The sequence below is a fragment of the Sarcophilus harrisii genome, chromosome 2 (genome assembly GCF_902635505.1).
Source record: "Sarcophilus harrisii chromosome 2, mSarHar1.11, whole genome shotgun sequence".
Taxonomy (NCBI): Eukaryota; Metazoa; Chordata; class Mammalia; order Dasyuromorphia; family Dasyuridae; genus Sarcophilus; species Sarcophilus harrisii.
The window spans coordinates 632,577,103-632,589,723 of record NC_045427.1 but is presented as its reverse complement, the minus strand read 5'-3'; the positions used below and the strand labels follow the sequence as shown (position 1 = coordinate 632,589,723).

The 12,621-nt window shown below is 51.0% G+C and overlaps 1 protein-coding gene across 2 annotated transcripts in view; it reads right to left on the bottom strand.

Annotated features, from left to right (window-relative positions):
* The window catches only part of LRRC20 (leucine rich repeat containing 20), a 42,566-nt gene extending 35,079 nt beyond the window's left edge, over positions 1 to 7,487 (bottom strand). Inside the window, exons 1-2 of one of the 2 annotated variants that reach the window (XM_031956826.1) lie at positions 7,399 to 7,487; positions 1,726 to 1,873 (exon numbers count right to left, since the gene is read on the bottom strand). In XM_031956826.1, the coding sequence (XP_031812686.1) occupies positions 1,726 to 1,807 (82 nt within the window). In that variant the 5' untranslated portion in view covers positions 1,808 to 1,873; positions 7,399 to 7,487. Of the gene's footprint in view, positions 1 to 1,725; positions 1,874 to 2,093; positions 3,108 to 7,398 lie in introns of those variants that run through there. The other variant, XM_031956827.1, reaches the window with a different exon arrangement.
* Between the last annotated feature and the right edge of the window lie 5,134 nt (positions 7,488 to 12,621).

Here is a 12,621-nt window from a genome sequence, read left to right as displayed (position 1 = left end):
CCAGTGCCTGGCCCACAGAATGCACATTATCGATACTTTTCCATTTGCTTATTCATTCATTCATAGTGGAGGACTGGCCACCCAAGGCTCCCCTGAGAAAATAAAGGCTGACCTTAAGGTTCCCCATGTCTCCTATGCCCTAGGCCAGATGCCTCTCTAGAACTGCTCCTCTTGTTCCAGGTCCAGGTTCTTGGCCTCCCCAAGGCTGCCCCAGGGGCTAGTCCCATCGATTATGGCCCTTCATCTCCCTCTTCTCTTTCCTGGATATGCTGTAGCCCCTTTGCCCCCCCTCCTCACCTCCCTTCCCAGTTAAGCCCCAAAAGTCCCTGCTTAGAGCGATCTCATTACCGCTGCCATCCTGAATCCCACTACTGAATCTAAGCTCTTCAGACACCCGCCAGGGTCCAGCTAGGGGCTCCGACACCCCTGCCCCGGAACCTCTCTGGTACCTCCCAGAGCCCACTTCCTCCTCAGCCTGACTCAGAGGCTCTCTGGCTTTCTACAAGGCTCAGCCCAAATGCCTGTCCTCCAGCCGCGGAGCCCTCCCTTCCCGCCCAGAAATTACTCCGTGTGCTACAGAGCACAGATGTCAAAGATATTTCTGTGGATTTGAACGTCCCCCTTCCTAGATGGCCTGTGACTGCTCTGCAGAAGTAACTTGAACCTGGCCCCTTTGTTCCATGGGCTGGCCCCACCTCCCTGATTGATGTCATCCTCCAAGTCATGAATCAGTGGCCATCCGAGTCCACAAGGCACCGGGGCCCAGGATGGATCCCCGTGGGTCCTCGAGGGCCCAGGACGGATCCCCATGGAGCCCAGGATGGATCTCCGTGGGTCCTCAAAAGCCCAGGACAGATCCCTGTGGGTCCTCGAGAGTCCTCCCTCAGGAAGAGCCATCAGTGCGTCACTGGTGTCTGAGACACATTCTGTGCTGCTCTAACCGGACCAGAACCTGGCTCATGTGCCCCGCACAGAGTCTGGGAGGCCCTTGGGATGTCACTGGCTCTCTTCCGGAGCAAAGGTCGAACCACCACCACTGGAACACTTGGGATTCCTCTCCCAGTCTAAGGTAGGAAGCTGAAAGCTGAACAGTCGGAAGCTCCCCAGGGAGGACTTTCTAAGCAGGTCCTTATCCTGTACCTCGAGAGCTCCACTTATCCAAACACAAGGTGAGCGAGAGATTCAGATGAAACCCTTACAGTAAACCCAAGCAACTCTGGGGTGATCTCAGGGGGTCTCCCTGGGCAGCCCCCAGGAAAACCTCTTGGGTCCTGGGAGTGCGGGGAGATGCCTGAGGACTCGGGCACCAGGCCCCCGGGGCAGGACGACGAGCTGTCACAAAGTCTCCACACGGGAGTCCTTTACATCCTGTGAGCCTTGCCGGTGTCTGCGGGCTGTGGTCAGAGTCGGGGACCTCGGGCCCTGCAGCTTCCTCCAGCCAGACTGCAGCTGGGAAAAGTCCGTGCAGTTCTATCAGTGGGGCCTCTCTGTTTCACTGGGCAGGTGGGCCCTCTAACAGGCTGCCACTCATGCTAAAAATACCCCTTGAAGGGGCCTACCCAGAACATTCAGGGAGCTGGAATTGCAGGCTCGCTGCAGGCTGGGTGAGACAGCAAGAGCCCGGTAGCACAGAGCACTTTCCGAGGCCTTTTTTCTGCTGAAAGGCGTCTTTGTTTCCCTAAACCCCCACGGGCACACATAGGATCCAGCAGACTCCCCACTCACCCAAAGTGTCGGAGTCATTTTCCACCGTCTCGTTCACCTTCCTGGCAACTCTGGCAACCGCTTCTCCCATTTTCTTCAGCATGCAGACCCAGTCCTTCCTGTCAGAGAAGCACCGCCAACGGGTTGTTCGGGAGGGAGACGCGGGGACCTGCCGCCCAAGAAAAAGAGAAGGCGGTGGGGATCAGGTGCTCCATAGCAGCTAGACCCCACACGGCCCCACGCCACGGAGGCCGCCCCACGTGGGGATGCACACACGGGCCGGCGAGGGTCCCCACTCGCCTGGGCCCTGGAGGGTCCAGAGCCCCAAGTGACCATCCACATCATCCCACTGCCCTCGCTGGGGAGGCAAGGAGCAACTCAGGTCATACCTGTCTGCTGAGGAGAGCAACAAATGGTGATCTCAGCAGCCAGCAGAGCCAAGCGTGAAACCTGAGATGGCAAGATGAGAGCGGGGGCTGTGAGCACCCTGGGGTGTGGGCTCTGAATCATCTGGCTGCTAATACCAGGGCTGGAGCCAGGCTGGCTGAGCAGGGCACACCCGGTGACTTCCAGGGTGCAGACAGAAGGTCAGGAAGATGAAATGAGATTCTTGGCCCCTCTGCAGGACGTGCATTTGAGGCGAGGATCAATCCACTCCACCTTCTCACCCTGTCTGTGGGACCAGAGCAGCCCCTCTCTACCCATCTGAGCCTAACTCCTTTGGGGTACCTTAATTCAAGGTACCCAATTAAGGTACCCAATCTTCCTTAAAAAAAATCCTTAAAAATGCAAACATTTGAGTGCAAGCTTTAGGCTATAACTCATCATTAACACTGTCACTGGCTTTTAGATTTGGCAAGACTCCTCCAGAAGCCTCAGGAAAATGGGCCGCAGATGTTGAAAATCCCCAGCAGACAAAGGAGAAGGAGGGAGGAAAAGTACAAGGCTGTAGAAATGAATGCTTCCCAAGAGCAGCCCAGGCCTGGGTTCTCACCCTAGGAGAGCCTCAGACCAAGGGATTAGGAGAATGAAGCCACAGGGAAACACCTCTGAGCTGCGTCCAGTCCTCCCCCAGGGACAGCCCAGCCGAGTCAGAGAGCAGCAGGGCTAAGCCACGGGAAGGTAACAAGCATTCCCATACACCAGCAGACCCCGGAGGTGCTGTGGGGTTCTGTTCCAGACCACCACAGTAAAGTGAAAATTGCACAAAGCAAGCCACAAGATTTGTTTTTTTTTTTCTTTTTTTTTTTGGTTTCCCGGTGCATATAAAAATTGTTTATACTAAAGTGTGTACATATTAAGTGTGTTACAGTAGTTTGTCTAAAACACAATGTATATAGCATAAAATTACTTTTCTGGATGGCACGTATTTAACCTACATCAGATTGCTTGCTGTCCTGGGGAGGGGAGAGGGAAGGGAAGGAGGAAGACAAATTTAGAATGCAAAGTCTTACAAAAATGAATGTTGATGTTTGGCATATATTGGACTACTTGCTATCTAGGGAAAAGGATGGGGGAAAGGGGAAGGGATTGGAACACAAAGTTTTGCAAGAGCTAATATTGAGTAACTGTCCATGCATATGTTTTGAAAAATAAAAAGCTTTAATAAAGGGGAAAAGAAGGAAAAAATGAATGTTGAAAACCATCTTTACATGTATTTGGAAAAATAAAAAACTATTAAAACATTTTTTTAAATCCTTTTTTTGCTAAAAAAGAAAAAAAAAAGGTAACCGTCATCTAAGCCAGGGGTCTTCAAACTACGGCCCACAAGCCAGATGCAGCAGCTGAGGACATTATCCCCCTCACCCAGGACTATGAAGTTTCTTTATTTAAAGGCCCATAAAACAAAGTTTTTGTTTTTGTTTTACTATAGTCCGGCCCTCCAACAGTCTGAGAGACAGTGAACTGCCCCCTATTTAAAAAGTTTGACGACCCCTGAAAACCTTCAGCGAGTGATAATTTTGCCAGTGGAGGGTCCTGCCTCCATGCTGATCAGAGTGCTGACTGCTAAAGGCTGGAGCGACTATGATAACTTCTTCAAATAAGACAAAATGAAGTCTGCTACATTGATCAGAACACTTTGATGCCGTGGTAGAGCAATGATCAGTCTAATTTCAATATTGCTGGTTTTCAGGGAATGGCCAGTGGGTGGAGCAGTCAGAACTCACATATTGATCAATAATTTGCCATCTTATATAGCTGTGGTTTATGACTCCCCAAAACAATTACAACAGTAACACTGAAGATCATTGATCACCATCACCATAATAAATACAACAAGGAGGGTGATGATAATGGGATGACGACACAAGAGTCTGAAATATTGCAAGAATGACCAAAATTAGAAAGCGCAACGTGAGCACATGCTGTTGGAAAATGGCACCGCTGGATCTGCTGAACCCAAGGTTGCCACAAACCTTCAATTTGTTTAAAAAAAAAAAAAAAGCAAGCAATATCTGAGAAGTATAATAAAGCAAAGGGCAATAAAAGAGGTACACCTTGCAACTGTTTGGTCATCTCAATCTTGTCCCACTTTGGGGAACCCATTTGGGGTTTTCTTGGCAGAGATACTGAAGGGAGGGCATTTCCATCTCCAGCTCATTTTACAAATGAGGAAACTGAGGCAATCAAGGATAAGTGACTTGCCCAGGGTCACACAGCTAGGAAGTGTCTGAGGCCAGATTTATAGTCAGGGAGATGAGTCTTCCTGACTCCATACTCTACCCCCGTGCCACCTGGCTGCCCAACCACAGAACCCAGTAAATGCCAGGTGCTGTGCTAAGAGCCTTACAAACACCACCTCATTGGCTCTTCACAAAACTGATTATTATATTCCCATCTCACAGTCAAGGTAACTGAGGCAGACAATGGTGAAGTGACGGTCACATAGCCAGAAATGTCTGAAGCCAAAGGTCTTCCTGACTTCAGGCCCAATGCTCCAAGCCAACTCCCTGCTCCTCCCCTCTTTCCCCTGGATACTTTCCCAGGATGGAACCTTTGACCACAGTGTCCAATGGGAACCACTTGGTATGAGGCAAAAGCTCCAAACTCTTGGGGCTCCCTGCCAAGAATAAAAGAATGCTCAGGTTCTCTGCGCAGCCTTCACGGCCCTCATGACACGTCTCCATCTCAGCTACCTCTGGGATCCCTTCGTCCAGCCAGACTGGACTGATCTGCCAGTTTCCTCCCGGCCCCTCCTTTGCTGTGGCTGTTCTTGGTCTCCTTTGCCGCCCTTCAAAGTCCAGCTCTGAGGGCCCCTCTCTAGGAGGCTCTGCCTGACCCCCCACAAACGACCTCCCCCGGCCAGCCCCCGTGGCGTCTGATGTCACAACTCTCTAATCCATTTCTCATGGGCCCGAGTCCTCGATGGAGGGGGCCCTGCCGGCCTCAGAATCAGGAGACATGACGTCCTCCCCCACCCCCCAGCCTCTGGCAGCAGGCTGACTGGGCCCCCCACAGCTTCTGACCCAAGTTCAGCCGGGCCTTTCCTCCGGCCTTCTCTCCCCAGTTTCTGTCGCTGATTTCCCAGAGGACTCTCCCCTTGGAGAAAGCGCTCAGGCCATGGAATTCACTCCTTCACTGCCCTGACACTCTGGCCCCCTCCCTTTGCGGGTGGGCTTCTCCCTGTTCACTGTAAGCTCCCTGAGGGCGGGGTCCTTCCTGAAAGCTCACTGCCTCGAGTCATGCCTCAGTGGCCACCCCGCATTCTTCCCTAACCTCCCCTTCCCGACGCCCCTCAGCCCCTCAGACACGCTGCCCCCTCGGTTCTGAGACAGCATCCGGACACCGTCTGTGCAGGAGCGTGTTCTGCCCGACGCTGTTCTTCAGCATCACTCTCCATCCCAGCCTGCTCCTAGAGGATGAGGGGCCCTTTGGCTTCCGAGGCCAGCCCATCCTCGGGTGTCCTTGTCCCCTCCCGGCTCCTCAGATGCCCCTGGGATCACGCCCTTTGCCTCCCTAATTTCCTACCTCTTTCCTGGCTGCCTTCAAAAAAGATCCAATTCCCTTCACAGACAAACCGATCCCTCAGTACTGACCCATAATCTCCAGCCCAGCCCAACATTAGAATATGTGGTGACATCCTCTTCCTCAATCCAAAAAATCTGTCTGTCTGAATTCTGGAATAATGATCTGGAATGAGAGGTCCTGAGTTCCAATCCTGCAATACTACCCATCCTTGGGCACAGAACCTCACTGGAAATTCTAGCTTACTGGATGAGGGACTTGGGGCCGGAGGGTTAAATAACTAGGCAGGATTTGAACTCAGGACTTCCTGACTCGGGGCCCACTATTAGAGCAGCAGCTCCAGAGAGCCCGACCAAGAACTCCCCATGTGCCTCAGGACTAGAAACATACATCCCACCCCTCCAGGAGCCTTCCGCGCCCTGCTCAGACTCTCAGCACTGCCCCGCCTCCCTCTGCCTGCCGTAGGAGCTTGTCCAACGTCGGCCAGCGGGGCTTTCGGTGTCCCACTGTAGGAAGGGCAGAAAGTCAGGCTCAGAGCCCTGCTCCCAAGGGCCCTACTCTGGGGTCCCCAGGGCTGGTATAAAAAAGTCCATCCGCCCTCCAACGGCCCCGCTTGTGGCCAGCTGCTCCTACATCTAGTTTCCGGGCCAGGCGAGGGAAACTTGGGCCCTGGGCAGCCTCTGGGAAGCCCAAGCAGCCCGGGCCGCGCGGGAGGGCAGGCTTTCAATGGGCCCCCGACAGAGAGCCCACCGTCCCCAGAGTCTAAGCAAAGGAGCCCCTCCTTCCCGGAAGGGGACTCGGGTGGGAGACCAGCAGGCCCCGACCTGCCCCAAGCCCCGCGCCAGGAAGACCCCCACCCGCCGCCCCCACAAGGCGTTCCCGGGGCCCCGCGTGCCCCTGCGGGCAGTCACAGCCAGCGCCGCTGAGGCAGAAAGAGGCAGAGGTCCCACAGCTCCCCGCAAAGGACTCTGGTCAGACGCCCTCTCTGGTAGTGGGGGGGGGGGCCAGGCAGGAGCCGGTGCGGGCCTCGGCCTCCCCGCCTGTCAGATGTTGGGGGCAACCCGGGGGCGCTCACAGTTCTAGCTGTGCGGTCATAAGGCAGGATTGCCAGCAGACCCCTGCAACTGAAGCAATGATCGCGTTTGGAAAGTTCCAGAGAGCGGGGCGCTGCTGGCAGTGAGGGCGGAGACGGCACTGCCTCACAGCCGCCCCGGGAGCTGGGGCCCTTCCGACCCTCAGACAGAAGAAACAACTGAGGCAGGCTCCTACAGCTGGGGGAGGACCCCGGCCGAGCCCTGCCTCAGTTTCTCCACCCGCCAGCGGAGGAAGGTCCCTCGGCCCAAAGCCCCCGGGGATCCGCCCTTCCCCCCACCCCGGCCCCGCCCTGGATCCAGACCGCCCCCCAGACCGCCCCCCAGTCCTGCAGAAGGCTCGGGGGCGGAGCCGTCCCGGAGGTGGAGCGTAAATGGCGAGGGGGCGGTGTTCGGCTAACGATGGTTTCGCCCCTGGAGGCGGGGCCAGGACTAGGGGCGGGGCCTGCCCTGGGGCGGGGCCCTGCGAGCAGTCTTCCTTCTCCCTCTCCGGTTACCCCTCCCCCTCCCCCTCCCCGAGGTCTCCTCGCGGTATTACGTCATGCGGCGCTTCCCTTTCTTCCTCTTTCTCTTTTTTTTTTAAACCCGGGGCACAGAGAGCGGCTGCCCGCTGGGGGCTGCCTTCTCCTCCACTTACAGCGAGACTGGCTCCGGCCCCCAGCGACCGCTGTGCCTCACTTCGGCTCGCGACACCCGCCGCCCGCCCCCTGCTCCGGAGCCGGCGGGAGGGCGGGGAAGGGGGCGTGGCGCACGCAAGTCTGGGCGTGCCCATCTAGTTCCTGCCAATCCGCGACTGCGAGAACCGCAAGAGGCCGTCCTCTAATCCCCGAGCAGCCAATCCACGCTCTCCAGCCCCACCTGGGCTGGCAGAGAAAGAGACCGAAGGAGAAAACGGTGCGCGTGCTCCCTCCCATCCCTCCCCCTCTCTCTAAAGAATCTCCTCTGGCGCCTCCCAGGCCGGGACGGAAGGGGTCGGGGAAAGGCTGGTTGGGACCGTGGGGGGGGAAGAGAAGGAAGGGGAACGGTGACAGTGTGGGAGGAGCGATGGTGACTGGAGGGAGGGGCAGATGGATAAAAGGAGGGATGGGGGGGATGGAGGGAGGGGCGAATGGATAAAAGGAGAGATGGGGGGATGGAGGGAGGGGCGAATGGATAAAAGGAGAGATGGGGGGATGGAGGGAGGGGCGAATGGATAAAAGGAGAGATGGGGGGATGGAGGGAGGGGCGAATGGATAAAAGGAGAGATGGGGGGATGGAGGGAGGGGCAGATGGATAAAAGGAGGGATGGGGGGATGGAGGGAGGAGTAAATGGATAAAAGGCGGGATGGGTGGGGGATGGAGGGAGGAGTAAATGGATAAAAGGCGGGATGGGTGGGGGATGGAGGGAGAGATATACGGATGGAAGATGGACAAATAGAGGGATGGAAGGATGGTGGGTGGGTGAAGAAGTGAGGGGACGGAGGGAGGAAGGGAAGGGCAGGTGGGTGGGGGGACACACGGATGACACTAAGCGCTTTCCATGTATAAATCCTGGGCTAAGGCGGAGATAGAAAAAGAAAAGCAGGTGACTTTCTGACGGGGAAGAGAAGGCTCGCCGTGGCTACAATGGCAGCGTTCACGGAGCGTTTGAAGGTTTGCAAGCACCGCACCTCTCGGCACCCCCGTTGTACGGGTGCCGACTACACCGTTTTTAAGAGGAAGCACCTGGGAGGGGTTAACATCAGACGGCAAGCTCGGGTCTCCGGGACCGCTCCCGCTCTGCCGCCGCCACGATCCGGTGAAGGGCAAAGGGGGTGATTTATCACCATTGTTCTCTCAGTGCGTGAGAATTGCTCTGAGCCATCCACAACTCTGCTGTCAAAGGAGCCCTTTAATGCTGATGTCTGCTCGTACAGAAAGGGATTCCGATGAATCACGGTTTGTGAATGGAAAGGAAAACTATTGTTCCCTAAGATTCAGAGAGGCCCGGGGATGCCGGCGGGAGCTGATGCCGAGGGGAGCCAGCGGAGCCAGGAGGCCATGTACACAGCCATAGAATGATCTACTACGCACGTGGCTCTTTTACATGATAAAGGGAGTCCGACCAGTTCTCACTGAATTGAGAGGAGAGCACTATGGGGACTCTCCCTGGTATTTTCACCTTTTTGTAGTTGTTTGCTTGTGTGTTTTTTCCTCTCTTGTTTTTTCTTATTTGATCAGACTTTTCTTGTGCAGCGTGATAGATGGGGAAACAGTTTAGAAGAATGGCACAGATTTGCCACTGTCCGTGCTGAAAAATTACCTACGCACATGTCTTGTAAATAAAAAGCTATGATAAATAAAATACAATAAAATAAAAAGAATTGCACATGTTTAACATATATTGGATTACTCACTCTCTAGAGAGAGAGGGAAGGAGGCAGGGAGAAGAATATGGAACACAAGGTTTTGCAATCTATTTCAAAAATAAAAAGGTATTAAAAGTGAAATTTAGAAGATTTAGAGGAGTGTGGGAAAACTTGTATGAACTGATGCAAAGTGAAGCGAGCAGAATCAGGAGAGGAGTGTATATAGTAGCATCAACATTCTAAAGAACAACTTTGAAAGACTTAAGAACTCTGAACAATGGAGTAGCCATGATTCCAGAGACTTGATGATGAAATATGCTATCCACGCACGGTGAGGAATAAGATCTACGTTTTGGGGGGATTTACCAATGCAGGAAGTTGGGTTGATTGACTATAAATATTTTTATAAGGATTTTGTTGTTGTTCTTTTTTCAGTCTGGGTAAGGAGAAATAAGAAGAGACAATAAATGCTCATTAATTTTTTAAAATTCTATTTTAGATTATTTTGTATATATTTCCTGTATGTACATGTTCTTCCTTCTTCCCAACTAAGGAATATAAGCCCCCTCAAGGCCAAGTAACTGTTGTTGCTTTATTTAACATGTCCCTAACACCTAACATAGCATCATAGATCAAGATCTGGAAGACACCTTATAAATCACCTAGTAACAAGGTGCCTTATGCAAATAGATGCTAAAATGCCTATAATACATTCTTCAGCAGTCCTCCCTCCAATACCTTCCATAGCATAGCAGTGATAGGTCTAGGCTTTCAAGGGCTATGCCTAGAGAGTAAAGGTTCTGGTAGGTTAAAACAATCAAAAGAGGGGCTCAGATTGGGCCAGGGATAAGCCAGAGGCAGAAGACCAGGTAAGTTAAAACTTGGAAACTCTAGGCGGCTCTCTGAGACTGTAAATTATTGAGTGATCCTTCTGCCTCTTAGAAAAGCAGGGGTTCTAAACCTTTTTGTATTAGTCTCCTTTGACAGTGAAGGGAAGCCTATAGATCCCTTCTCAGTCCCCTTCTATACCCCATACAATTCTCAGAATCGTATTTTTAATGCATAAAACAAAATTACAAAAAACAAAATTGAAATATAGTTATCTAAATATTTTTTAAAAACATGTTCAAGATTCCCTGTGTAAAGAAAGTTCCCATACCCTCCCTTGTGTGGAAATTCCCAACAAGTTGAAATATTACAGGTCCAGACAAAAATCTGGATTGTTGGTTTTTAGCTGTAAAAGACTTCCTAACAATGGCAGCTCTTCCAAAGAAAAATGGGCTGTCTTGTAATAACTGCCGTTTATATGGTGCTTTAAGGGTTACCAAGTGCATGGTGCACATTTTATCTTTGGCTCTTCATAATCACATTTAATATCAATGATCACTTTGTAAGACATATGCTACAGGTTGCTCCATTTTCAAAATTAGAAATGCTAGTGGTACAAGTGATTTCTCATGATTATTATGTCAAATGAGTTCATCATGAAAGACCCTCAGGCAAAGGGCGGGAAAGAATTTATCAAGTATGTTGTTTGGGGGGAGGAGCACACATTCTTGTTATAATTGTTGCTTTCAGGGCTCTAAGGTGTTTTCCAGCTCTGAGATTTTGGGATTCCGAGCTGTCCACTCCCTTGTATTTCCATTGCTATGGACAGCTAAGAAAGTTGACTTCCCAGGTTTTATGGGTAGTGTATTAAAGCACAGCAGCAGAGCTATGGAGAAGCTGAGGTCATTCCCTTCCAGACAGAGGCTCCTCCAACCCCTCGACCCAAGACTCTTTGTGAGGCCGTCTCCCTGGCAATAAGGAAGTGGCCATGCCCTTTAACTTGCTTCCACAAGGCTGGTCAAGCAAGTGGAGATCTCTTGTCTAAGCTGGCAGCCAGGCTTCCTGCAGTCCCTGAAACCTCCTACTATGTGCTGCCCTGTAGAGAGGAGATATAATGAACAAGATCGACATTGTTGCCTCATGGCAGACTTCATGGATCGATCAAGTGAAGTCTTATCTTTTTTAGGTCTATATTCAGGTCTTATTGGTTGTATCTGCTCCTTTATCATCCTATGCTCAGGCCCTTTATAGATGTGACTCCAGCATCAATTCCAATAGATTTGAAATGGAAAATGCCATTTGCATCCAGAGAACCAAGGAGACTGAATGTGGATCAAAGCATAGTATTTTCACCTTTTTTGTTTACTTGTTTCTTTTTTTCTTGTGTTTTTTCCCTTTTGGCCTGATTTTTTTTTGCACAACATGACTAATATGGAAATATGTTTAAAAGAATTGCATATTTTTAACCTATATCAGATTGCTATCTTGGGGAGGGGAGAGGTAAGGGAAGGAGGGAGAAAAATTTGGAACACAAAGTCTTACAAAAATACATGACAACTCTCTTTACATCTACTTGGAAGAATAAAATGCTATTGAAAATTTAAAAAACAAACAAACAAACAAAATAGGGTCAGAATCAGAAGGAGTCCTAGGTCTGTCCTGGAGATGAAATAGACTATTCAGTCTAGAGATAAGGGTTCTTTTCTATGAAGGATTCCTCAAAGCGCAGACTTCTCTCTTATCACTTTGACTTCTTCTAGAAAGCCATAAGATCCAAATATACCTGAATAAGAGCCCCCTTCTATACACATATAGGAGGTTCTTTGGACCTGCTGGTCCAAATTTAGAACTGAAGTTGGAAAACTGCAATGCAGTTAAATATCACACAGCAGTGAGGGCCAGGACCAGGATTTGAAGCCAGATTCTCCAGTTTCACATTCTGGACACTTCCAGGATACATTCTCACTGTATTTGAGCCTAACCACTAAACTCTATTTCATTCTTCACTCTCTTCTGATCACTCTGACATTGGAACTGAAACAACTCCACATGACATGAAACTAGGAACTTTTGGCCCCAGGATAAACTGCATGAAGTTCTTGGAAGGCCAGAGAGCAAGAGCTGGGAACCAAGCTCTTTATCTTACAGATAAGGAAAAAGTAGGCCTGGAGAAGTTGACCTGAGCCAGATCACACAAGTGGGAAGTATCCGAGGTGGAACTGAAACCCAAGTCCTCTGCCTCCAAGGCCCAGGTTCTTTCTCTTCTGCCAAGATGCCATCCAAGTGGGCTATGAGCAAGACCCGGCCTCATGATAAGGAGACCAATGCTCCTGCTTAGAACTGAAAAGGGAGCCGAGAATCTCAGCCCACTGCTTGGTGCTTCCTATTCTAATGATTCCTACTGGGTCTGTGGTCTCCTCCCTGCTGAAGGACTGTTAAGTATTTACACAGTCTCAATTTGGTGCCCTGAGCCAATCCCCAATTGCCCACCCTCTCTAGTTATCGTCTCTACCCTTCTTTTTATTCTAAATCACTTTTAAATGGGGTTGACAAAACCAGACCAAAGGAAAGGATGATAGCCCTCTCCAAGATGGACATTCTCAGAAATCAGATGACCTCAATCCTTATAGAAGAGGGAGTCCATTCAAATCAACAAATATCTTTTAAGAGCACACACGGTACTCTGTGCCAGACTGGGAATATAA